The 26,322-nt window shown below is 35.2% G+C and overlaps 2 protein-coding genes across 3 annotated transcripts; one reads left to right on the top strand and one right to left on the bottom strand.

Annotated features, from left to right (window-relative positions):
• The first annotated feature begins 351 nt into the window (after window positions 1-351).
• On the top strand, window positions 352-18,958 carry LOC120336945 (receptor-type tyrosine-protein phosphatase alpha-like). 2 transcript variants are annotated; one of them, XM_039404754.2, is made up of 17 exons: window positions 352-558; window positions 1,721-1,863; window positions 4,212-4,429; window positions 5,363-5,459; window positions 6,534-6,610; window positions 7,179-7,313; window positions 8,254-8,439; window positions 9,380-9,522; window positions 9,937-10,072; window positions 11,311-11,414; window positions 11,752-11,891; window positions 12,855-12,931; window positions 13,489-13,623; window positions 13,735-13,869; window positions 14,759-14,919; window positions 15,589-15,724; window positions 16,768-18,958. In XM_039404754.2, exons 1-17 carry the CDS (start codon window positions 533-535, stop codon window positions 16,840-16,842), a joined length of 2,124 nt encoding a protein of 707 aa, XP_039260688.2. In that variant the 5' UTR covers window positions 352-532; the 3' UTR covers window positions 16,843-18,958. The 2 variants fall into 2 exon arrangements, with proteins under 2 accessions (XP_039260688.2, XP_039260687.2); XM_039404753.2 differs by having other exon boundaries at window positions 1,718-1,863.
• Window positions 18,959-20,648: 1,690 nt separating this feature from the next.
• On the bottom strand, window positions 20,649-25,935 carry LOC120336954 (uncharacterized). Its single transcript, XM_078120462.1, has 5 exons — window positions 25,725-25,935; window positions 24,950-25,189; window positions 24,343-24,579; window positions 23,694-23,877; window positions 20,649-23,253 (listed from the first exon to the last, which is right to left on the bottom strand). The coding sequence occupies exons 1-5, from the start codon at window positions 25,765-25,767 to the stop codon at window positions 22,977-22,979; spliced, it is 981 nt and encodes a 326-aa protein (XP_077976588.1). The 5' UTR covers window positions 25,768-25,935; the 3' UTR covers window positions 20,649-22,976.
• Window positions 25,936-26,322: the final 387 nt, after the last annotated feature.

Raw genomic sequence — 26,322 nt, 5'->3', positions numbered from 1 at the left:
GAATCCAATATAGTTCATGAAACTAATTATACGGTATAGCTTCAATATATTATGATAAAGCGGCGCAAATTGTGCCATTCCTGTGTCATAAAATATAGATGATTGTGCTTTGTTGTTGCTATTTTTCAGATTATCACCGATCATCTTATCAGCGTTGAATAGTACCAAACACTTTTCACCGTTTATTATTAGTTCAATGCAATATGTTTCATTATAAAAGCAAACTGAAGTTTATCCAACGCCAAGTAGCCTACATCTAATTTGCAATGAATCAGTCCTACCATTACGATATTTTTGCTGTGACGTCATTGAGATCAATATATATCTCGTTTGTTGTTTCATAATAAGGTTTCTATTATTTTATTTTTATAGCTTCAGTTAGACAAACACGCCTAGTGCGTGAGCTTGTATATATTTTTGCGCTTAGCTTAGCCTTTTAGATTTATTTTTTCAATCGACAACTAATTGTCAACAGACTCAACCAATCACTGGATGTAAAAAAGATTGTCACAGTAAAGAAATACATTCAGCGATGTTTAAACGCATCAACAAGTTGAGGTTTGTTAATTCGGTTTATTTTCTATTTTGTAAATGTTATTTATTTTGGGTGTCAAATCTTTTATTTACTAAATCTGTCGTGCGATTATGGTTTCTGATCTTTTGCGATGCCCTTCTCAATGGTTGACCGGTATGACTGGTCTCAAAATCTCATCCTGAAGTTACTCTACACATTTCATTGTTTTCGCTTTCTGTAATTCTCGTGTCAGCTTTTGCGTGGCTTATGCATATGATTTATTTAATGTGACGTACCGGCTTGCTTATTTTTGCGAATTCCGTCGAATCTCTAGATAAATTTTGGAGTTACCAGTGTTACCACTATAAATCATGTCTAAAATTTGTAATGTATCTGAGGTTAATGACGGACATAACAGGAAATCCCGCATAGATAGTGTAGCAGCTGTAGCTAACTGGATAACAGTTTGTACTACGTTTTCGTTCGTTGTTGGACTACACTGCAGTTGCGCAATAATTACATACACATCTGTCAGCATTCGATATGACGTGATAAAACTGAACCCCAAAATAACCGCTGTTATTTCACAAAGTTATTAACAGCGCCGTAATTTTTCTTACAATCAACTCAATTTATTATTGTACGACGGCCATGGAAAATTGAAACGGCGCATCAGAGTATCATAACTCGCAATTTGAGAATCAATGACCACCCCCAATAGCCCTTTTCGAAAGATATCGCTCATATAACGATTGTAATCACATATCCATCCTTGATCCAGAGGCTATCAGTTTTATTGCGTTTTAGCTATAACAATGTCGTCTTTATATAAACATTCACCGTCACAGGTACGCAAATAAAACGTCATTTTTACGCAGTATGAGCAATAAAATTTTGTGACATGGGCTGTAAAAAGTTAATACCAGGGTGTAGCCCAGAACGTTATATATCAATGTAACGAGAAAAGAGCACTGATAGTTTTAACTGAGAATACCTGGTCTTCACCTGCTGTACAGCACAATGCCTACATGTACATAAAATTGACATTTTGTTTAATAATTGTATTTACAACTCTAATACTGCATGATTTTTCAATACGAAATGTTTGTTTAATTAAGTTGTATAATTTCGGTTTGTCGTCCATTTTGTAGCCTTTTCTGTTTTTATACATCGTTCAGTCATTTTTGAAGCATCGTATTTCAGCAGACGGTTCGGAAAGAAAAAACCGAAAGATCCTTCGCCTTCGTCTTCTCAAAATGATGTCACAAAGCTTGATGTCCCTCACTACAGTGACGACACAGTACCACATAGCAAATCAATGCCTGAATTATGCGATGGAGATCCAGATTGTAAGCTTTTTCGATTTTTATCGTTCTGTTAATGTTTTACCTTCCCAGATTTCAGAGATGATTGTCATAGTTTAGACTTGTTTTATCTAAAATTTCGAGTAACCACGGAGATGCCGAGCGTTGCATCTAGTTAAGCGCATGCATTCGATCTCAAATACCCTTTAGTTTCTTCTAGTTTGTAATTGTCACCCATATTACCGGTAGTGTTCAAGGAAATCGCTTCGAAATGGAATCAAAATAATGTGAGTAATGAATTATCAGGACATATAATTAGAACAAAATTGATTTATAAATTTTAGAACTTTTTTATTCTTGTTCAAAGGTAATGAGTATTTAAGGAAGTATTTTATATTTCATTGCATACTTTGTGGTCCACAATATGCGGAGTCTATTCTAATTCTGTGAGCTTGAAATACGCTATCGCGGTAATTCCCAACCTGTAGTCAAATGGTTGTTTGTCTTAACATTAGAAGAACATTTATACTGCTATGATACATATAATTTTTTATATTGCGTGTCCCAAACAAATAGACTGTGATAAACTAACAAAAACTTACGTACTGACTAATACGATATCAATGGATTTTCCAGCGCAACTTTGACAAGTCATTGTTGCATCATAGAACAACAGCGGCAAAGTATCATAACCTTATTTTTATGATTTATCTTAGCTCTATATAAATCACTAGACACTAGGGGTGTCCAAACTCGAATATTTTTTTGATTCAAATCTAATCGAAAATTTTTCACGAATCGAACCGAATATTATTGCGCAATCCTAATTCTATCTCTATCGTACAATAAAAACTCCCCATGCGATATTGTGAAAATATATGTGCATTTACATCTAAATTACTGCTGAGTACTGATATTTGTATGCATATGTATGTTTTCAGAGTTATAAAAGGAGATCATGGTTCCATTAACTTGTCAAAAAATTTAGAAGTCCTTAAAATTGGGGTTTCGAAAACTGTCGAGTGTTGTGTGTTGACAATTGCACGTACTCTCAATACTTTATTTACTAAATTCTGATGAATTCAGTTTTAATAAGGCATACAAAGCTATTTTAATCTCATTATCATTAGTCTTAACTCTGGAGGTGTTTTGTGTAATTTTCAGCAAAATGATTTACAACCATTAATATAGATAAAACTGTTGCCCAAGAAATTTTATATTGCATTCAGGGAGATATCGACTTCGGAGCTAGGGATGACATTATTATTTGATGGCTGTTTTGTTACTGTACAACAGCCGTCAAAATGCAAGAGTATTCTTTTTCATAGTAATAGATAAATAATACCAAGTATTGTCATCATAGGAAATTACAAATTCCATTGGAAGCAGGTATTGTCATCATAAGGATCCCCCCACCATGTGTTTCAGCTTCAAGTTACCGGTACCACGTTCGTATGATTACTGACTCAACAGTTTCAAATCGATTCATTTATGGAACTAGCATTTTGTACCGATACTAAATTGCCATTTTTCCCTTTTGTGATCTCTCAAAAAGGTCATTATCGATAATAACCCTCCAGTTATGACGGTACATGAGATGGATAATTACATACCACCGGGCATTAGGAGAGACACCTTTTTACCGCAAAAAGAAGGCGAAAGAAATATGTTTCACTTGTCCGATGAAAAACGCAGTGCAAAGGTGCTCGTGAGACTTTTCCCGCTTAATGTACCGCATTTTAGCAATTTGCAAATTAGCCGAAAAACGATTCGAATAGTTTGCGATTCGATTCGATCTCGAATATCCGGTTCGCTTGAACAGCCCTACTAGACACGCAGCCATTAATTCCCAGCAATCTACAATTTTTAGATTTCGTTGTTGGCGAGAGGTTTTATTTCTAGATTTTAAACCGGCGACACCAAAATAGTTTGCCAAATGCCAGAATTAGGTTTTGGAGGCTTCGTTCATACGATAACTGAATGTTCGTTTCCAACAGTTATTTGTTCTGTTCGGTAACATTTTAAGCTTATTGAGTGAATAAAATTTCATGCATTACCCAAAACAAATCATTTTATTTTTGAGCGCCGTCATCGCGATATAGCTTCCTTACACTGTATTTATAAAAGACAATTTTGAGCATTATGCTAAGCGTTGCAATACCCTAGTCAATTTACCTTGCGTGGGCAATAATTATGTGCAAAGAGATTTCTGCACTCGTCGTCGTATGGCGGACAAATGACCACTGGGCGTCACGACTTCTTTCACCAACTAAGTCCATGCATTTGGAACAATGAACTTTCTCGCGGTCAAGCCATGTTATCGTTCTTCTTCTTCCCGGTAATAAATGTCTAAAATCCTTACTTAACAACTCAACGTTGCATTTTCTATTTAGCACTCAAAGTTAGCGCGGGAAAAGGGATTGATCTATGCAACAATGAAACCCCCTGTGACGACATAGAAACGATTCCCGTTACGACAAGCAGCGAAGAAAGCATTTCCCAGACTGCTGGCAGTCGGGGAGACGACATGTCTATTCGAATCGAAGATTTACAAAATGTTTATAATAAGAAGCACGCAGATGAGGATCGATTATTCAGAGAAGAGATGAAGGTATGAGAGACTTGAAGTTTGATTGTCATTGTTATATAAATAGCGATCAGTAATATGTACGGTAATCATCGCCAGATTGCGAGGAGCTTAATTAAGCTCCCAAGCTTAGTTCATAATAATACGCATACAATTTGTAAGAAGCAAACAATTTTGTTTAGTCCAGAGTCCTTTTTATGGCTCGTGGGCCCTTTCTGGGGGGCTTTATCACTCGTGGTTCCCATTTTTGTCATTTCAGTGGTATTTACAGTGTTATTTTGATTAGTATACCCCTAATTCTATTAATATCGAACAAATCATGCTCAACAAAGTGAAAACACCCTGTGAATAACTTTATTAAGCAATGAAACTAGGAAGAACGGAGAGTATTTCTGTGGAAGGTAAAAGGAAATTAGTTTTGCGCCTAGCATTGTGTCCATGCAATGAAAAAGTAATTAAAAATCGATTAAAAGGATAAATTAATCGTGGTAATTGTTTTTTGTCGATATGGACAAGTTTGGTAATCTTCAACGAGTCATGTTATTAAGTTCATTCCATGAGAAAAGTTTCGTGCTAATTCCGACTTCCGGGACGAATTCTGTTTGGCACGCCCTCCGTAGCATATGTACCATAATTGTCATATTTATCAAACGTTATTGTTTCTTGATGTTTTGCCGATATACACATTTCTGTTCTGTGCCATTTACCATTTCAGAAGTTGTGATAGATTGAGGACGACACTTTTGTAGTTCAGAAATATTGAAATGGTCTTTTCCTGAAACTGTATGATCAGTTTAGCCACATGATTCCTTTATTGCCTTGTGGCATTTTTCAGTCTCACCACAAATTCATGAGAGGACTACTATTGAAAATATCTGGATTTTCACGGTTGTATTGCAAGTATCTTTCACTTTACATAGATTAATTGTGACCTCTTGTATATTTCAATTTTCAAAGGGTATCTCAACATATGTATCTAAAAACCCGTCAACTTGTGAATATGCAAAATTGCCCCAGAACAGAGAGAAAAATCGATACAAGAATATTGTTACATGTAAGTTGATATTTTTATATCCTCTGTCGATATGTAAAAATAGGTTTCTTAAAAACATTTCAGTTGACCGCTGTATTCTCGTGGTCTAATTTTACATATTTTCTTCGTTTATTTTTATTTTATTATTTCAACATTTCAAGTCTTTCAGCTTTTCTAGTTGTAACGTTTTTTGATAAACTTTTGCTTAGAGCAAGGTCGTGCACAAAAACAATATCAAAAATTTTTTTTTACTTCCCAGAGGATCACGGCTTGATAGTGGTTTATAGTGGTTTATTTTGGCTATCTTTTGGTATTGGGTTCTTATTCTGTCCCTGTTTCAGTCCTGATTTTAGATATTGCCTTATGTATGTGTTTAGGTTTGACTCTCAAATCTCCAAATTAGAACAATGCGATTATCTTAAAGTAATAAAATGTAAATTATTTAGTTAAAATGCCACAATGTCATTATAATGAATTAAAGTTATTCAATTTATCGACTAATACAAATTTTTGGGGCTAATATTAAATAAAAATAATTGACGCGCATTAAACCTTGACATATATTTTGCGATAGCAATCCAGGTCGCATTTGAATTTGTTTTCTGAAAAATCAACAATTTTAGTTAAAATCAACTTTGGTTGTAAAATTATTTAAATGCTATTTTTAATTATGCAATATTTAGATTTATATGTATTATTTAGATTTAGTCAGTTTTATTTTATTCTTCAGTTTGCATTATGATGTCATAAAATGACTCAAAATTACATTAATCAGAAATCTATTTGAATCGCAAAAAATGTTAAGAACTAAATGATGGCCAGTGCACCAAGGCAATTAATTCAATGTACGGGCCCCAAAAGGTCGGATCTCGCGTCTCTTTAATTATATTTTAGGCAAAACATAACTTTTGTGTAAAGCGTCCTAGATTATTTTAACTTTTGGGTAAGAACATACACAAATAGGAGTTTAAATGTTAAATAAATAAAAGTAATGACGGAATTTATGGGTTTTGTTTTTTTTGGTCATATTGTATATATCTTTATTTTTAGTGTCGCAATCGTGTAAATAATACCATTTATTTTTTATTTTTTCAGCTGATAAAGCTCGAGTAGTGTTGGAGCGCATCAATGACGACCCGTTCTCAGATTATATCAACGCTTCTTATATAGACGTAAGTTTACTCTGTGAAGTTCATGATTAAATTTCATTTTTGTGCAAGTTTTCAGTATGTAAAGTGGGGGATTTTTTTTAATACCGCGCTTATTTGCACTTTTTGCTACGATCATAGTCCCATACTAATAGCCACTACCTACTCAATTTATCACAACTGGAATGAGGGGGTGGGAGGGGGTGGGGGGGGGAGGGGCCAATGATCTATGCAAAGCCAATGCTTTGTCTCAAGGCCATCGTGCCGCCGTATAATGAAAGTGAAGTGGACTCCGATAGAAAAGTTACCACGCGTGAATAAGCTATCGGTCTATCTATTCTTGCTCTACGCATTTGCACAAGGCGATCCGTATGCGTAAAATGCAAGGATGCTGTAGCAAGATCAAATATGACTATGTAATCCTGTAGTCATGCAGAACACTGTACGCAAATGCATTCAACGTGCTATACAATGTTATTTTATTAGAAATATAGATAGGGAATGTTTGCACATGGCCTTTTTCGTAGCGCAATACGTAGAACATGTCTTTTGTTATCTATACTTTTATTCATATCTGATCCACTATTTTCAGGGCTACACCAAAAAGCGAAAATTTATTGCAACTCAGGGACCTAAACCAAGCACTGTGAACGATTTTTGGAGAATGGTTTGGGAACATGGGTTGAAGGTTATCGTCATGGTAACGGACTTCCGAGAAAGCGGAAAAGTAAGATGCTTATTTTCATTCATAAAATCAATGGGATGTGCGATTAATCTTATTTAATAATAAACTCCGTATCTATGGGAGGATTCAGCATCATTGTAATATCGTGATAACCAGCGAACCCGATTTTGTTTTTTAGAGATATAACCTATAAGTTCGGCATGGTTTTCTGAAATGAGAGAAAACCTGGATTAGTGTGTTCTTTACAGAAAATTGAGTACTTTTGCAGTGTGTGTACCAGGTTAGGGTTAGGGCATAATTTCATTCCGGTTTTTCCTATTTTAATTCTTTTACGAGTTCGGGGACTGTCTGTGTTACAAAATTGAATATACCCCCTGTACGTAGGTTTCAGTCCCTTTACACAACTTGATGTAGAGTAGGCGAACAAAACTAGTTACCTCCATGTTGGTACAAACACTTCTGAAGCGCCGAAAAATTTTGCATCATTTTATAGTCTCGGCCATGTGAATATTAAATAACGCAAAACCGAATTAAATAACGAAAAATGTAATATTCTCGTTTCATATAACGCGAATTTCAGTCTTTCGGAAATGAAAATATATATCTGACTAGTAATTTCTCGTAGTAATGCAGAGTGATTCCTAACGTTTTCATTGCCATGAACCAACCCTTTTGGTAATTTGCCAAAAGGTTGGTGCCCTTTGTCTTTGAAATCTAGACCATGAGGTAGGCTAATTCTTCTCCCTTTGGCTCATACTTTACGCATTAAAATGTAACTAGAAAATTATTCTTTCGACCCCAATGTGCCACTCTCTATATATCACTTACAAAACTACGAGAAGACGTCAACACATTTCCTGAACTGGGAATGGGATGACGAAGGATGGCTATCAAGTAGCGACATCCATAGTTTGTAACAAGTAAGGTTCATGAGGTCGTGAATTTTAGATATTGGAGTAATTTTTTGCTTTTTTCTATTCAGCCGAAATGCGAACGATACTTTCCCGAAGAAGGGGTAATGGAATGCGGCAATATTTGCGTAGAAACCACGAAAGTTACATCATACGGTGGGTACCATCAACGTACACTCGCTGTCAGTCTATCTCCAGGAGAGGTCTATGATAACGACAGCGTTCAAGAAGTCACAGAGAAAACGGAAGAACCAGAGGTAAGATTTGAATAGTGTGGTGGCTGTCCAAATCGAATATCGAAAACGAAACCGAAAAATCGAATATTATTGCTCAGTTCTAAATGTGTCTCAAGGTTCCATCACATTTGCACCCGCGGATATTTGCACCCGTAATTTGAACCTACGACAATTCACCTGCATACTATTGCAACTATGGAATTTTTTCTTTTTACGGATATTTGAATCCATACTAACCCTAACCCATGGGTTTTAGCACCCGCATATAGATTGAACCCGCGGATATACGGATGCAAATGTATGGGTTTAAATGTACATGGGTGCAACTCTCGCTTCCATCATTGAGCTATTGTAATTGAAAACCCGCTAAAATTTTGCCTACCTATGTTTTCTAAAGTATATTTGAAGGTCACATACATGCTTTACTACATAAACTGGTCAAAAAATCTGAAGGTCTCCGAAATCTGAGTTCAAAAACTCACAAGCGTTGAGAGTTGAAAATTACACAATTTCCATAGAGATTCAGTTTTAACGGGGCATGCAAAGCCCGTAAATGGTAATTTCATCCAGTTAGCTTTAGTCCTAACGTTTCTTGTGTGACTTTATGACAAAATGATACCAAATGTCCACAACTATTCGTATAGCTAAAAATATTGCCAAAAAAATCGAAATTGTATTTAGAGGGGCCGCATTGATTTCATTTAGGCCTTCAAGACTAGAGATTTCCATTCTTCAGCTCAAACGTTTCTGTGGAGCTATAGCTCAAGTCGTTCTCGCCAATGTTATTCGAAACGCCTTTGGCGGAACTTAAATTAGAGAATGCTGATCTTGATTTATTTCCGATATCTAATGATAACTGTGGTGACACAAATACTTCTTTCGCACCAGTGAACAAAATTTGGCAATTTGTAGCAAGGGTGATCATAATAGAAAATTATTTAAATTCTCGTTTTTTTCTCAGGTACGATACATCACTCATCTTCAATGCAAACGCTGGCCCGATCACGGGGTTCCCAAATCAACATCAGCCATATTCAGGCTTCATCAGAAAATGTTGGATTCTCAGCCAGAGGACTGCGATACACCGATACTGGTTCACTGCAGGTAGGCTGGAAAACTATTTTGTAACTTAGATACCTAGTTTATAAGCAGGCAAAGGTTATGTTTTTCAGAAATTCATTTTGTAGAATTAGAGCAAACACATGTCAGTTGCCAGTTAACTTGCAAACGTGCCTTCCGTCAGTTTAAATAACACAGGAATGAAAGTTGCAGGTGCGTACTTGTTCAATGGGCATATTTGGCCCAGTACTAAATGAAGTTTGACAACCTCTGCCGCAGCTGATCATTGGTGAACCGTGCTAGGGCGGTATGCAGTCCAGCAATCTTATCGCACATGCTCATTCCGACTAAGTTTCAAACCCACGTAAGGCAATCAGTTGGGCAATAGCAAGCGTATCCTTACGCTAAGCACGATGCGTCCACCACGGAGCCTTACTAATTATTACTTCATTTTAATAGCGCCGGAGTCGGACGTACTGGAACATTGGTCGGGCTGGATAATCTTATCTCACAACTGGCAACCGAGAAACTGATCAACGTTCATGATACTGTGGTTAAAATGAGAGAACAAAGAACTGAGATGGTGCAGAGCATGGTTGGTATAAAGAATATTTATTCTAGCACAGTGGTTTCCCACCAATATTTTTTCTTCGGAAATACCCGCTTTCGATTTAGAGAGGGAGTTTCATCCCTAAATACTAAAATCTGGTGAAACTATGCTTAATTGGGTGTAAATCAAGACCCCCTAGTCAGTTCGGAGCTTCGAAAAACTTGTGGTGATAGGAACAAGTTGCTGCCCATGATGTTGCGCCTCTATAGTTATATAGCTCAACAACACGTTCACAAGGAGTTTTTTTCAAAATCATAGATACTTGTTGGCAACACGGGCATCTTTTTGTTCTGAGTGTTATTATCATTTTCATTGTGTAATACGATTCATTCAATGTGTTTATTGCGTTCAATTTTGTCCACCCCCCATTAGCGACCCTCAATTCCGCTTGAGGAATTACCCACCAGTTGAAGACCACTGTTTAAACAAGATGACCAAGGGGTTGAAGCGATGGGCTTTACTATGTTTAAAAATCTAAGGTTTACAATTTTGGTGTTGAACCCTTTGCTCATCACTTTTCCGCTGTGGCGACCTTCAGAGAGAACAGTGGCCAGCCAAAAGCAATCTGGCTTGCTTTTTTTGTAGCTGTTAGTTTTGATTACGCTATATAACATATCTGCGTTACGAAAGCTGACGACATGGAGGTCAAAAGCAACGCAAAACTACGAAAGCGAACTTTGATTCGATGTTTTACTATATACAGTCTTGAAGCGGTGGGGTTTACTGTGACATTCCAGGGTAAAATACCATGCCCACCACCCAAGGTGTAGATGTAGATGCGATGTTGAAAAACGACTGTTTGGGAATAAAGTATTGAATCTCGGACACAAGCGCTTCTGCGGGCACAAATAATCATTCATTCGAATTTTGCTATTAAGACGCATAGTATGATGGTCTACCATCGGAAGTAAATCCTTGTTGGCTCCCAAGTAGTTTTCTATGGATATAGGCTCCGCTACGGAACTGACAAAACGGCCGTCTGTGATGACAAAATGAAAGTTCGCCATCAAAATTAAAAATTATAAAATCATAATTCGAAATGGACGAAACGTATGTGAGATTAAAAATAATTGTAACTTTTATCCAGGTGTGGGGGAAGTTTTTTTCCCCTTTGTATCAACCTCGCAGGTTCCCTGATTATCACGGCATTCCCAGAACAAGCGCGAACCCTCTGAATCACACCATTGCCTGTATCCCATTGATTTATTTACCTATATTTTCAGGACCAGTACGTTCTTCTACACAAACTTATACTTGAACATCATTACTTAGGGAATACGGATTATAATGTTGCGGATTTTGAAAAACATCTTGAGGAAATGAACAAGTAAGTAACTTAGTACTGGTCGAGAGAGGCATGGCGAATCCGTTACATTATCTCTGATATATGATCACTAACACTTGTGCCTGTAGGTAATGCCTTGTTGCAGGGGTGCGCAAAATTCTTTTTGCAAAGATCGCATTTACAAAAGCGTTCTTGCAAGCATTATCATATCATATAAGAGTTGTGAGTTGTTACCTTTAGTTCAAATCATATATGTGAACTGTCCCGAATTAAAGATTTTTAAATAAATATATTGATTGATTCCCAATACTACCATTTACCTCTTTCAACTCTATCTTTCATAAAAGCATTTCCTGACTTAATTACTTTTACTTTACAGAGTCGATGAAGAGTCAGGAAAAACAAAATTTGAATCAGAATTCGAACTTTTATCGCTTGTTCCCCCACAGAATGCCAGATTCAGTTCGGGTTCGATGTCACACAACGCTTCTAAAAATAGAGATGAAAAAGTCATTCCATGTGAGTAAAAGTCACTCTTAAACGAATTAACTAAATTATCATTTAACATTACATTACATTAGTTTTCATTATTTAGGGCAGGGGTTCCCAAACTTTATTGGCCGCGGGCTAAAATTAGAATAGGAAGGATGTTCGCGGGCCGGAAGATTGTAGCGCCAGAAAGTACGCGACGGTTTAGCTGGGGTTCTGTAGATTCACTTTTCTTTGGCATTTTTTTGAAACATGTTGTTTGACTCATAATGGCGCTTGAAGTCGTATTTCTTCAGAACCGGAATAGTTCGTTGGCAAAGAAGACAAAACGCTGAAGTTTAATTCTTTTCAATGCAGAAATACGAACGCTGGCATTTAGCCAAAAAACGTATGTTTCAGCGTCTAGTTTTCGTTTGCTTTTTGACATCTCTAAGCTTTCTTATGTGACTGATAAGTAAATTTCTGCCCCATATAATCCTAATACCGGCCGGTACCTATAATTGAGATACCGGTATAATTGAATTGTTACGATAAACACGTGCTTAAATTGTGATAATGACATAGCAATTGGCGGTATCTAGATCGCAAATAGGCAGAAACAAAATCTGTAGAACACCATTTTACTTGAGCTCGGCGGGCAATTTTAAATCTTTATGCGGCCGGATTTGGCCCGCGGGCTCTGATTTAGGGCAATGGTTCTCAACCTTTTTTGTTAAAATCATTCCTGTCGCCTATTTTCTCTTCTTTCCATCCCTCAATATGTGCATAAAAAATTGACACTTAGTTTTAAGCATATTTTGATTGATTTTATCATTCATTCTCAATTTGCACATACTTTTATACTATCGTAATAAAGCTATGAACAATGTGTACTGCCCCTGCACTCTTCTTCTTGATACATTACTTGCCTGGAGCCAGTTTTTGGCGGGGAATTCCATTCATATATGCAAATATAAATATTCGCTGCTTTGATACTACGGTTTTTTGTTATAGATGAGCACAGCCAAGTTTTTATACGAATGAGACCAACAGAAATGAGGCCGCCTTATGTCAACGCTTCGACTTTGTTGGTGAGTAATAATAATTGCTGCTACTATAGCGTGAAAATTGTCTATAACATGCTGCAAGTACCTAGAAGTAGATGTTACATTATAATGCGATATCTGAGTTTCGGTGTAAACAATTCTTATTGGTTTGTTTTATTATTATTAGACAATAGACTCATTGAACGAACGCCAGTTGGAAATATAGAGCGGTTTGGGCTATTGCAGAGTGTTATGCAAACCAATATGCGTCTGGTTCCGTCTCATTTTAACGATAATAATGGAAATCAAGGTTTACATTTTTAACTAAAAGCAAAATCATGATTGTTCTGAAGTTACTTCCCGAGTCTTACGTTCACGGCATGACCACGGTGGACTATACATGATTGTAATTTATAATGATCAAACTTAATAATTGGAAACTAGAATTAGCACGGAGCCATGGAAGACTGCGGCTGTATAGGCTACATAGGCCTCACGCCGACATTCCAAGGTAATAGTGGAGAAAATAAAGTATTTAGGCGACGTTTAGAAGCTGAGGTGGAGGTGTAAAATTTTCTTAACTCACTAGAATTTGTATACAGGGTTATGACGACACAGTCAATCTCATTGCCGCGCAGGATCCGTTGCCATCATTACTGGAAGATTTTTGGCGAGTCATCATTGATAATTATGTAACTTGCATCGTCATGCTAGCGCCTACCATAAAAGACGAAATCGTAAGTATATCAATCAATAACATTTTGGCCGCAGAGCTAGACGCAGAGTTTACTACCCTTGTAGGAAATCTTTCACATGTATATTTTGTTCATCTGATTTCTGTTTTTCAGGAATATTGTCCTCAGTATTGGCCTAGTGATGACGTAATGGAGTTTGGTGACATCACAATTAAACACGAAGAATCAGTAGACCATGACGATTTTGTTGAAACCAGATTAACAATATTAACAGACGACAGAGAGAAGGTAAAGTAACAGAATCGAACTAGCATTAGTGTTCCAGATAGCTGGAAAATTGTCCCTTTCAGCTGAATTATTTTGCGAAAGTTGGCCTAAGTGGGTGAAAAGAATAGGTCATTCCAACTCAAGTGTGTACTTCCGTAGTATGTGTACCAGGTTGGGTTATTCCCATTTTCCTTTTTTTAGTTCTATTACCAGTTCAGGACTGTCTGTGTTATACCGCCTGTCCATAGGTCCCGGTCCCTTTACACAACTTGGTGTAAAGTAGTCGAACAAAATTAGGTATTTCCATATTGTTACACACACTTTTGGAGCGCCGAAAATTGTCCCTCTTAGCTAACTTAATCTGCGAAAGTTAGCCTAATGTCGAGGGGGGGGGGGGAGACTAGCATGTTCACTGTTTTATCGAACTATAACAGCTCCCCTCATTTCAAAAAATATATCTATGTCACTACATAAGCAACATTAATATGGAAAGGCTTCAAATAATTTTATTAAACCCAACTTCCGAAAGGCCATAGCGCTTGTTTTAGATGTGGTTCACATTACCCGCTCGATTGATTGTCTAATGTCTAAAATAAACAATAAAACAAGAATTTTATCGATGAAAATACGTGGATGTAACGTAAATATCCAAAATAAAGAAATGTAAATATCCATAATAAGGCGGGCAAGATCAAATCCAACAAATATTTTTATTTTCAATTAGTTTCACACGCCCTCAAAAAACTGTCTACACCCTTTTTGCGAGGCGCGTCCCACTGTTTTAGTTCAACTGACGTATAATGAGTCATATTAAAAAGCAAACAGTGTTCTCTGTCGCGAGAGCGTCTTTTCAGGCTGAAGCCCTTTACTATTGAATCAAAAAATGCTTATTGCGAATCTCTATTTCCAGCTCGGTCGCTCCATCACACATCTTCATTATAAAAACTGGTTGGAAAATCAACCTCCACCAGACCGTAGTGACGTCACAATACTTGATATCATTGCTCACGTAGACAAACACAAAAGAAACGAAGAAAATGGCGGGAAAACGAGGGTTCTTGTGCATTGCAGGTAATGCAAGTATTTTTTTCATATACTTAATACTTTTACAGTTTATATGTGGGTGTCGCTGCTCGGTAACCAGTTCTGGTTCCCCGCGGCTTCCATTCCCAAGTAAAAATGTGTGTTGGATTTTATTTACTTTTTAATTTCGTATGTTATTTTTTTATGGATGGAAAAAAAAAATTAAATAAGACTATGACTATATAATATACTATACAGCGGTGTTTCCAACCTATAGGTCGAGGCCACAACAGTGGATGGCTTAAAACAAGTATTTGGGTTAAAAACAATTAGGTTTGTACGGTTAGGGTATGCTCTTAAATAACAAATCCTTTTTAAATAAAAAGGTACCTAAATAACATTGTTTTACAGCAAAATGCTCTTGCGGCGATTTTTCATGCGGCAATTTTTCCTATGCAGCGAAAATTTCCTACGGCGAAATTTCCTGCGGAATTTTTCTAGAACAAGTTTCACAGCGTAAAAACTTGGAAGCTCGGTTTAAAAAACGGTTTTACGTCACGGTTTAAAAAACTCGCTTTTGGCAAACATGCGCAGCTTTCTTATTTTGAGTTAATTTTGAGGATAATAAATTGTATGTAAAAATGATTGTTTCATATTGGTCTGTTAATTTTGTGACCATATCTGGCTAACCCAAGCTCTTGTATATATTGCTTTTAGCGATGGAGCAGGCATTACAGGCTCATTCTGTGCGGTTGTGAATCTCGTTCAACGTTTAAAATGCGAGAACAAAGTCGACGTTTTCAGGGCGATAAAAGATTTAAGAGATTGCAGGCCTGGAATGGTGAAAACGGTGGTGAGTATTGCAGTTGGGAAGAGTATTAGTTTAAATATTCGAACATATGCTTAGCCTTTTCTTCGATTTTCTTTCTTAATAAGTATCAAAATTGGGAATGAACAGGAGCTAACTTAATTACTGGTCAAGATCAATTAAATCTTCTTACACTCACTGGTTTCCAAAATCTTCTTACACTCACTGGTTTCCAAAGTTGTTTACCGGGGGCCCAAATTAGAGGCGGAACGATATTCGCGGGCCAGGAGAGTGAGGCGCCGTCAAGGGCGCGACCCGTATGTAATCCTAATACCAAAAAAGTACAAACAAAGTGTTAAAAAGTTTGGCGGGCCAAATATTTTTGTTTTTAATTAGTTTCACGAATCTAGCTTGGTAATCGTTTGTGTCGAGTAACGAGAACATCCCATTATTTTTTTTCTCAATCATACCTTCAGTATATTCAGTTCCGAACCATATATTGTAAAACACGTCATATATATAGGTTTGAAACAGTTGTTTCACGTGCTGTTTACGTTTTGATCGCCTACGTCGTACAATACTGAAATGGACATTGATGGATATCGTCAAACTCCCAAATGACGATTGTTCAGACTTTAGAATATTATTTATTCTACAACAATAACCAAATTGTAAAAGGGGACATGTTGTATTAAACAGGGGTTCTCAAAATTTTTACCCGCGCCCCCTTTTTAAAATATGTCAAGTCTCGTGCCCCACCTTAAAAAGAACTAGCTAACAATAAGCTACAAATTACAGATAGTGAGGCGAAAGTGTGTTTTATTCAAAAATATGTTGAAAATATGTGGATGAAACGTAAATATCCAAAATAAAGAAACGTAAATATTGAAAATAGGGCGGGCAAGACCAAATCTCAAGAATATTTTTATTTTTTCACGTCCCCCTCAAAGAATTGTCAACGCCCCTTTTTGTGTCTCGCTCTACCCTTTGATGACCACTTGATTAAAAGAAATGTATTGGTAACCTGCACCTGAGAAAAACACCTGCAACAAAACCACCGTTTCAATTATTTTTAAATATATTTACAGGACCAGTATAAATTCTGCCACGACGCCATAGCAACGTATTTACGATCATTTGATCTCTACTCCAATGGAAGATAATGACGGCGAGAAACTCCTGATTTTTTTTGTCTTCAGATCGTGTTTCATCAGGTCCAGATTTGTTTCCAGTTTGAATTATTTCTAAAACAGTTTTAGATTACTGCAATTTCTTTTTAAATTTATCGAGAACACATGTCTTGAGAGTGGGGCGCCGACTTTTCGTGACCCCTAATATCAAGTAACTCGCGAAACTAGTTTATTCATACTATTTTCTTAATAGTAATTTATAAAACTGAACGCGAAGACATTGCAGATTACTTTGCTATCTCGTGTAAACAAAATGTCGTATCAAAAGCAGTTGTAATATGACGTCATCGTACGATTACATTTATTTATTGATAATGATTTCTGTTTTTTTATTTTATATTTTTCATTCCTGTATCCATTCTAGTATTATGACGTCTTCCAGACATTGACGTCACTATTTGATGATGTCAAGCATCACGTTTCTTCAATACTTTTTGAATATAGTGCAAAATGCAGCTTCTTCATTGTACTTTTTTGATATTTATTATCTATGCCTTTGTAAATATTGTTCCATATTTTCGTTTTAGTGAATAGGGCCATGTTGCTAGTCTTACTTATGAAATGGAGAGATTATTTCGCTTTGTTTTACACAATACGAATTGTGCATATTTCAAATATTAACCAACCCACCGAAGCTGGGAAACCTGCTTAGGTTATCTGGTCAGTCTTGTACTCACTTATGCTTTATTACCTAAAACTTTCTGGCACCCATAGTATCTACTTCCTCACACTTTATTGTTTGGCTTATTTTTGCTATCAAAGTTCGCCGGATGCGCTAGTTGAATAAAAATTAGTTCTCAAATGTCTTTAATGAAATTGAAACCACCGCACCTGTCGAATATTCACAAATTATAAGGCATACATCACACCTCCTTATCGGAACCAATTCGAAAAGTTTGTATGACGATTTTCTAGATTACTTTTTATATTGTGATATTTTTCTTCATCAATGTTTATATATTTATAATTCTGTATTTGCCCAGAGATGATACGCCACACGCAAAAGATTACTTTTAAGGAGAATTTTCCGATTCTTCTCACACACTACGTGCGTCTTCCTAAATGCTTTTGCCGTGTCGCGATGTCACTACACACACACTATAAGGAAATGTATAAATCCCCTCGTATTTATAAAGTTACAAATAAAATAAATCAAACGTAATTTGGACCGCAAAATTTTAGCAAAAATACTTTAATTGATAAACCAAAATAACCGTTCTGTCGATGCTAAGGTGATCGGTAAAATACAGAAAAGCTAAAGTTGGGCAAGTCTACGACAGAGATGCTATCGAATAAAAAAAAAATTTTGGCAGGCGTGTTATTGTTTCTTTATCGTGGACTCTTTATAGCAGGGATGATTAACTTGTAGGGTTAACACACAAAAACGAATTGATGTAATTTGGAACATATTGTAGAATAAAAATAACTTTTGTTTGAAGTGTCCTGGATTTGTGAAACTTTGGGTACAAAGACACACAAACATAAATTGAGAAATTTGCGTTATGTTTTTTTTTCAACCTGTATCATTCAGCCCCGTATGTAAAACCATTGCCGTTGCGTGATGACTCCGAACCTGCAAATTGAGAGTCTGAAATTGTTCCATCGGTGCTCTGATATGAAAAACAGATCCGATATAGCCTTAATTAAATGCAAAAATCGTCTTCAATAGATAGATAGATATTCTATCGTTAAATGAAACAAATGGTTCGAAAGATTGGCATTCACAGGCGATAATATCGAAGAATCTCCCAGTTTTAGCAAATTTTTTCAGCAAAAAAAATTGGCAAACCTATAAACCATTTTTGACCAACCAATAAGAGGATAGTCATAAGTTTTCCTTTTTGCGTGTAAAAAAATGACTGGGTTGCTTTGTTCCGAGCAGTTATGGGAATTTTGGCATTTTTTCTACTATTGCAGCTCCGAAGTCAAATCGAAATGGAAGTATATGAACTTGCTAACATTTATGATGTCATAACTTAAAAATATTGATAATTTTTATGCATTTATTTATAGCGTTCGTGTAATTGTGATATCATATGAATACCCCCTTTCTCCTTTTGTTTCCAAATGAATAAATTGGTCCAGGTCATTCCTTGTTTGTAATCTTGGTTTAGCTTTCTGCTTATATCTAAATTAAAAATCATGGAATTTTATGTAACGTTTGACCGTAGGCGTCATCGAGAAGTCTGCCTTGCCAAAACCAAAAAACTCATTATCAATTCTTCTGCCAAACTAACTAACCGAGATGAAATTGTCAACGAAGAACGTCAGTAGACAGCTCCTCAGAGATATCAGTTGCCGCTAGTGCCTAACCTTGTTTCGGATCGAAAGGTTCTATTAGGCGTTGTATTATGTCAAAAAAATGTTTGCCTGCCCCTGCTCAAAAAATAAATTGGGTGGTTACGCTCTTGAGCTTGTAATTTATTTCATGCGCAAGATACTCCGCGTAACAGCTAAGATGGATCCACTGATAGAAGGAATCCTTGGTTAAACAAAAAAGAATGTCAAATCCCCAACAGATTCGGGGTCTTACTACCGAGCCATTTAGTTCTTAAGAAACTATAGTTGAATCAGCTCTATCTCCAATTATAAGTCAGTTCGAGAAGAGTTGGTTTCGTCAGAACCAGCAGTATGAATAATTATGAAATCGGGCGTAAATTGAGATTAATAAAAACTTTAATTAAACAATTGATGTATTTTTAACAAGTGATAGGCAAGATATAAACCGCGTGCCTTATGTGACCCACGAAAATATTTTGTGCGCCCCTGCCCACTTTTCTAAATTCAGTTTTCTAAAACAGCGTGCAAAATTACTGTTTATTTTGAATTTATTAACTATGAATCATTAGAGAATTTTTTTTTGATTATCTTCTGTCCGACAATGTCAGCCACCATTAACGCCGACACCATCGTATACGAATACCTATATCATATATGATTTTGAAAAAATCAAGTAATATTCGCTGAAAATAATTTTCGGATCCGGCTCTTCATGCGGAAGAAAACTGTGCCCGGCCCTGTTCTAAGCGAATTAAACTTTTTGGAAGAAACCCTCTTAGTTCGTAGCATGTAAATGCAAATGTGAGCATTGCATAACGTTGGTTGCCTAGTTTTTCTTAAATTAAGCAATAATGATTAGTACAATTAGGGTTGAAAAGTCATCTGCATCCAACCAGCATGTAACATTTCAAAACATATATTTTTTCAAGTCCCTAAGATCAATCAGACTAAGCATGATTTGCAATCAAGTCTGGTGATGAAATACTCAAAATTTTATTGAATTCTAATTTTACACAAGGGTAATCTCATCTAAGGTTGCAAAAAGACAAACAATGCTACCAGGATATGACGATCCAAAACTGTAAGATCTATAGAGAGAAATCGAAAATTTACTTGCATTTCATATCTTTCAAGTGAATGAATAAACTGTATTGCTACCATATGTGTAGTGTAAATCCTTGTATATTTTTAGTAACCACATTTAGAATTATGATAAAACAACAGAAAGTAGTCATTTTGCATCTTTTGTACAGAGCCGCCAAAAACAACCCCGCCACCTCTCGAAATAAAAAAATGAGTAACAATCCAATTAGGCTCAGGGTGAGGATACAGACTGCGCTTGGAATTTTTAAATTATTCCTAATCCTAACTCTACCTGGATAATTATTAATTTGTTATTTTAAAATCTGACGGGAGTGTTTCTGAAATCTTGCATTATTTCATCAGTGTCGGGGCTTGGTAAAAAAATGTTCCAAATTTTAGGGCATGGTCGGAGTGTCAAAATGATTATGAAAAAGACGAAAAAAATTTGAAATTTACGTTTTCTTGGCCCAAATTATCGTTGCGTCATCCTGCTTAGGACACAGTCAAGCAGTCGGATCCATGACAAGCAAAGCGAAATCTGAAACCTACGAAGAATTACCCAATGACATAAAATACTAATCAAGAGTAAAGTTATCTAACAGTTTTATTCAGAATATGTCCACAAGTACGACTATAAGAACATAAAAAATAATACACACACTGATAAAATATATAATTTCAAATTTCATTGCTACTTTTTTGATACGAGATTATTTTTAGACTTATATTTCAGATTCGGGGCATCCGAGCTGATCAATAGGAAATTGAAAACTATTAAATGATTTTGAAAATTATGAACTCCCCAAATTTTTTATCGATATTATTTAAGTTTTCGACGGTTTTCATAATATCACGTAAAAAAATTATTTTTATTTATCATTGTATCCATTTTATTTGAGTTCTATGAAATTGCATAAATATTGTCGCCGGTGACTTCAAATTATACCTTACTCACACGTAATGTTTTCAATCAATGTGGTGAATGGAACCGATATATAATTGAAATAAGACGAATAAGAAAACATGAATAAAACTTAATATATACAATACATATAGATGATAAATTACTAAATAAAATTGGTATTTTTAAATGTCATGCCTTTAGAAAGCGATTTGAATAATTTGCACAAGCGTCGGATTATTTGAAAGAGAGGGAAGCGGTCCCACACTGTTTTAATGCCCACAACACAGAGCATGTTGAAAGTTGAATAAATTCCAATTATTACATTATTGATATATAAAATAAAAAAAACAAGAGCAATGGGTTTAAAATAGATATATATGGGAGGTTATTTTAAACTATCGTGAAAATTTTTGTTAGAGAAAGAAAATTGAAATAGCATGTTTGACAAAAAATAAAAAATAAAATAACAGCAAATGTATGGATATTAAAAAGTTTTACATTTTTATTCTAAGTTGAACATTAATTTATTTCGTATCCATCTTATTTAAGTTTGAGGAAATCGATGAATTTACATGAAAAATTACCGGTATTAACTCCATTCTTCCATTTCGGAACATAAGTTTTACAATCAACCGTTGGAACGAATTCAAAAATCATGTTTGCTACAGCTGATAAATTAATATTTTAAAATACAATGCTTTAGCAAGACGGCGTAAAAACGCACTAGTGTTGCCATTATATAAAAGAAAATTGTACGTTCTGGTTTTTAATCCCTGCATCAGGGAAACAGAGCTAAAGTATAAGTATATATAAAACTTTAATTATTAACAGATAAAATGCAAAAATCAATTGGTAAAGTTAGATTTATTTAGGTGGTGTCGATAAAATACTGTTCATTATCATTTGATTTAATATCAAGAGATTTCACGTTTTAAAATAGAAAACAGTGCTTGTCTAAAACCAGGATATAACGCTTCAAAAAACACCAGTACTGTTAATAGTGATCGAATAATTTTATTGCATGTGAATGAATGAACTGTAATAGACCTCTGCTGTAGTAAAAATCCCCATCTATTGTTTACCAAGATGTAACGACAAACTGTAACCTGAACTCGACCAATCTTATTTAAAAATTCCATAAAAATTAGTTGCATTTAACATTTGCTTGGCCAACACTATTGATTAGAATTATAAACGGACACGGTCACATTGCTACTCAAATCGTTAAACAGTGGGAAGCGCCGTCATCGACATTCAATGCGAAATATTGAAATTTATTTGATAATAAATAAAATATTAATTAACTTACTAATACCATAAAATAAATCCAGAATAGAATTATTCTGCAGTTTCATTCCGAATATTTATACAGGAATGATAATATTAATCTAAGACAGATATACCAGACTCAAGACTTACAATCTTTATGGAGCCGAATCTGAAATTTTGATAAATAATTTTAAAAATAATAAGACTTCTTACTCTTGCGTGAATATTATTTGAGTTTAAAAAAATTCTGCGGTTTTTAGGAGATGGCATAAAAATTGCCGTCTATGACAATCTCTAGGGACAATGCGTGTGGGACAATGGGTTTGGGGGATTTTGATCAAAAAAGTGCTTTTTACTTTGTCATCATCATCCACAACAAAAAGGTTAGGTTAACTTATTTCTGACTTAATTATTTCAGTCGGACTCGCTTACGGAGCGAAATGAAATAAGTAAGGCGAAAATTATAGTTTATAAAACATATTTTCAATTCAAATATTCGCAGTCGGGTTATTCTAGAAAGCCGAACAAAATCGTATGCTTTCCATAGGTATGTAATCGGGTTCGGGCGATTTCACATACGCGCGACTGCATATCCACCCTGACTCGATGATGCCATGGCCGGTTGTGGAAATGCCTGGTTATTCCTTGGACGTGACGTGTTAACATTGGTGTGCGCAATATATCGTGCGTTATCCATCGGTATCGTGATTTGCGGTGTTGCTCCAGCTTCAGTTCTAGACAGTGGAATATTCACTTCTTCGTACAAAGAATCTGAAGGCGGATCTGGTAACGGGCGGTTCACAACACGAGTATTGATCTGATTCTCTCCCTCTTTAGGTCGACGATTTCTGAAGAATAAAAAAATAGATTCAATATTAATTACGTGTCAATGTGAAGAAAAGTCAGCAATCGTAGAGTCTTGTATAAAACAACAAAATAAAATTTTACTTTAGAATAATATTTGTTTTACGATCACTTATCTGGATCTAACTTATTTTGTTTTTCATTCTAATTTTTCATTGTACGTTTGATCAGTAAGATGGATATTTTGGCATGTGCATGAGGGAAATTTAATTGGTAAGGTATTAAATATTTTACGCAACCCGCCCAGATTATAATTTTGTTTTTTAAATAAATATCAGAAAGTTTTGATCCTAATTACAAACATATTTATATTTAAAAAAATATTAGTTGAATAACTTGTGTTCCAGGAGAGGAACAATAAAAACTAATTATTGTAACGAGAAATTTGGGAAAAAAATATTGAAATTTCAATTCCCAAACTCACCTATTTTTCCAATAAAAATATGCTTTGCATGTTATAATTTGCAGAACAAATGCCAGAACAATCGCTCCGATGATTATACCAATTGTTTGAGGGGAAAGCGATATGAGATCGTCTTTGGATTTCTCAGCGATTGGTTCATAGGTTGTAGGTTGCGTTGTAGTTTCCGGGGATTCTATTCTGTTTCCTAAAGTGAATGAGATATTATTATTCTGAATAGCAACAGGCACGCTACTGTGTGATCCAAGAGTCTTACTGCACACCAACACAAGTATATTTATGTAACATTGTGTGCAGCAATTGTTGAATCAATTAAGATAGTTATCTTCTCTTTAGCTATGACACTCTTGCATTATACGCATATGGATCCACCGGCCCAAATGGCATGGCAGAAGGATAATTAGTTAGTCTCGCAGAAACCGATCGATATAACAATCATATTTGGTGGTACATTGATTTTAGAGCACATCCAACTATAATCGTACAGGTCAAAATTTTTTTATTTTCTTCAGTTGATTGATTCAAACATTACCTACTAGATATATTATATATATCAAATAAAATCAGTTTTTGTTTTTAAATTCGTCGTAGAAACTATCCCCAGACATTTCAGCAAAATTATTAAACATATCTGCTCAATATAAAATATTACCCGTCATGCAATCGATATATTCGTAGCTCAAGTTAAATTGGGCTTTTGATGGTTTGCATATGTATGAAACTGACGTGGGTGTGACTTGTGACGTATGACGTGTGGACTCCCGTGGTCTTACATTGCATCCTGATAGCATGATTCTGCCAAAGCAGAGATCAGAGTTGTACGTTACCCAACATATTTCGTCTTTGACTGATTTAAAATTGATGTAATCGTTTCTCGAACAACCTAAACCTTTGTATGAAAGACAAGCATAACATATTATTACGAATAACTATATAACTATAAAACCGTGTACAATTTGTGCCTCGCAAATTTTAGTTACTGAAATATATGTGAAGTATTCTTAATTGCCACTTGAATGACCTCCAACAAACGGAATATTTGGAACATATTCAGAAGCAATGTTAAAATATATATAACTTCAGCACGTGAAAAGTATAGCATGCAATTTCACTGGTTCTGATATAACAAAGTTGGACTTAATGAATACTACAACAGGGCGAAATTTAAACACACGAATATTTGGATGAAACTTTATCAGTTGGAGTTCTCTAAGTATTCATTACTACAGTTTAAAATTATCTGCATCACTTATACTTACATCTTGGTTGAAACCCACCACTCATCTGTATAAGATTTTTCTCTGTTTGTACAAAATTGGTTGTGAAAGTCATTCGGAACATGGTATGATGTAGATCAGTTGGGGAAACAAAATTCCATGAACAATACATTCCACTCTCCTGACATTCTTCATAATTCGTTGGAGACTCCACTCGCCCGCTTAGATCATCTCTGATATCGATATATTCTGAACACTTCTTGCCGTTCAAAGATGAAACAACTGTGATTGAATAAGAATTAGTTTGTTACAATTCATAGATTTTGTTCAAGATTTAGATAATATAAAAAACCTCGTTTTAAAATAAAAATAGTATACAACAAGCAAACAGATAATCAAAAGTTGGAAAATATTAAGAAAAATTTCGAAAACTTATTGACGTCGAGACTAAAAATTTTTGTTTATCAATAAAATATAGTTTTTTTTAATTCGCCTTCGTTTTCCTTTAAAAACCTGCAACAGTGTATGAAATCCAAGAATCTCGATATCGCTAGTTATATTAAACGAAAATTGTTTAACTTGTTATTTGATTGCAGACATCCATTCATCTGATCTTAATAAATTTATAAATTTATAAACAACACACTAGAATCATCACATAACAAGCGTCAGGTATATAGGCGAGTTTTTTTTTCTCGTTTTACGAATTCCTGTGCAAACCAGTCGACCAGGTTCTCTTAATATTTTTCCTCTGCGACACACAAAAAAATCCTAAACGATCTTATTGAATAAAAAAAAAACATAACTCATAACTCACTTGTACTCAGCAGTATAATTCCGAACAATAAAATTCGATTCATTTTTGTTAAATATTCTGAATGGAAACAAAACTTAAGATGAAAGTACTTTCTACTGTTCTAGTTATTTTTCAAGTGCTGTAGCAATGCAATCGGAAAACACTGCTTGAAATTTTTAAATTTAGATCAACCACCTTCAACGTATGTGTATCAAAACACCATTTCACGTAAAATTCCATGTCTTCGCTTCTGCCAAATGCAAATACTACAAGCGCTCTGTGATATATCAATGCATTGTGGTCAAAAAAAATGTTATTTAAACTCATTGAAACTACTTCATGTTATCGAGTTATTGGAACGCCTTTATTCATCTGAAATTAATAGAACTGCGCAATATTTTACAATTTTTCAAATAGTATAAATTTTCAATGACTCACGATATCCCATTTTGTCCGAACATTTTTTGGATTTTTTTGCAATGTAAGATGTGATTGTTTAAAATAGGAAAACCCAAGGCACCAAAATTTTGATCACGTACTTGCAGGCAGTATTTAAACTAAGGCTAATAGACGCCAAATATAGATATGAATGCTGATTCATTACTTTGACTCTTTTGCT

This window comes from Styela clava, chromosome 2, assembly GCF_964204865.1.
Source record: "Styela clava chromosome 2, kaStyClav1.hap1.2, whole genome shotgun sequence".
Classification (NCBI taxonomy): Eukaryota; Metazoa; Chordata; class Ascidiacea; order Stolidobranchia; family Styelidae; genus Styela; species Styela clava.
This window is presented reverse-complemented; position numbering and strand designations above follow the sequence as displayed.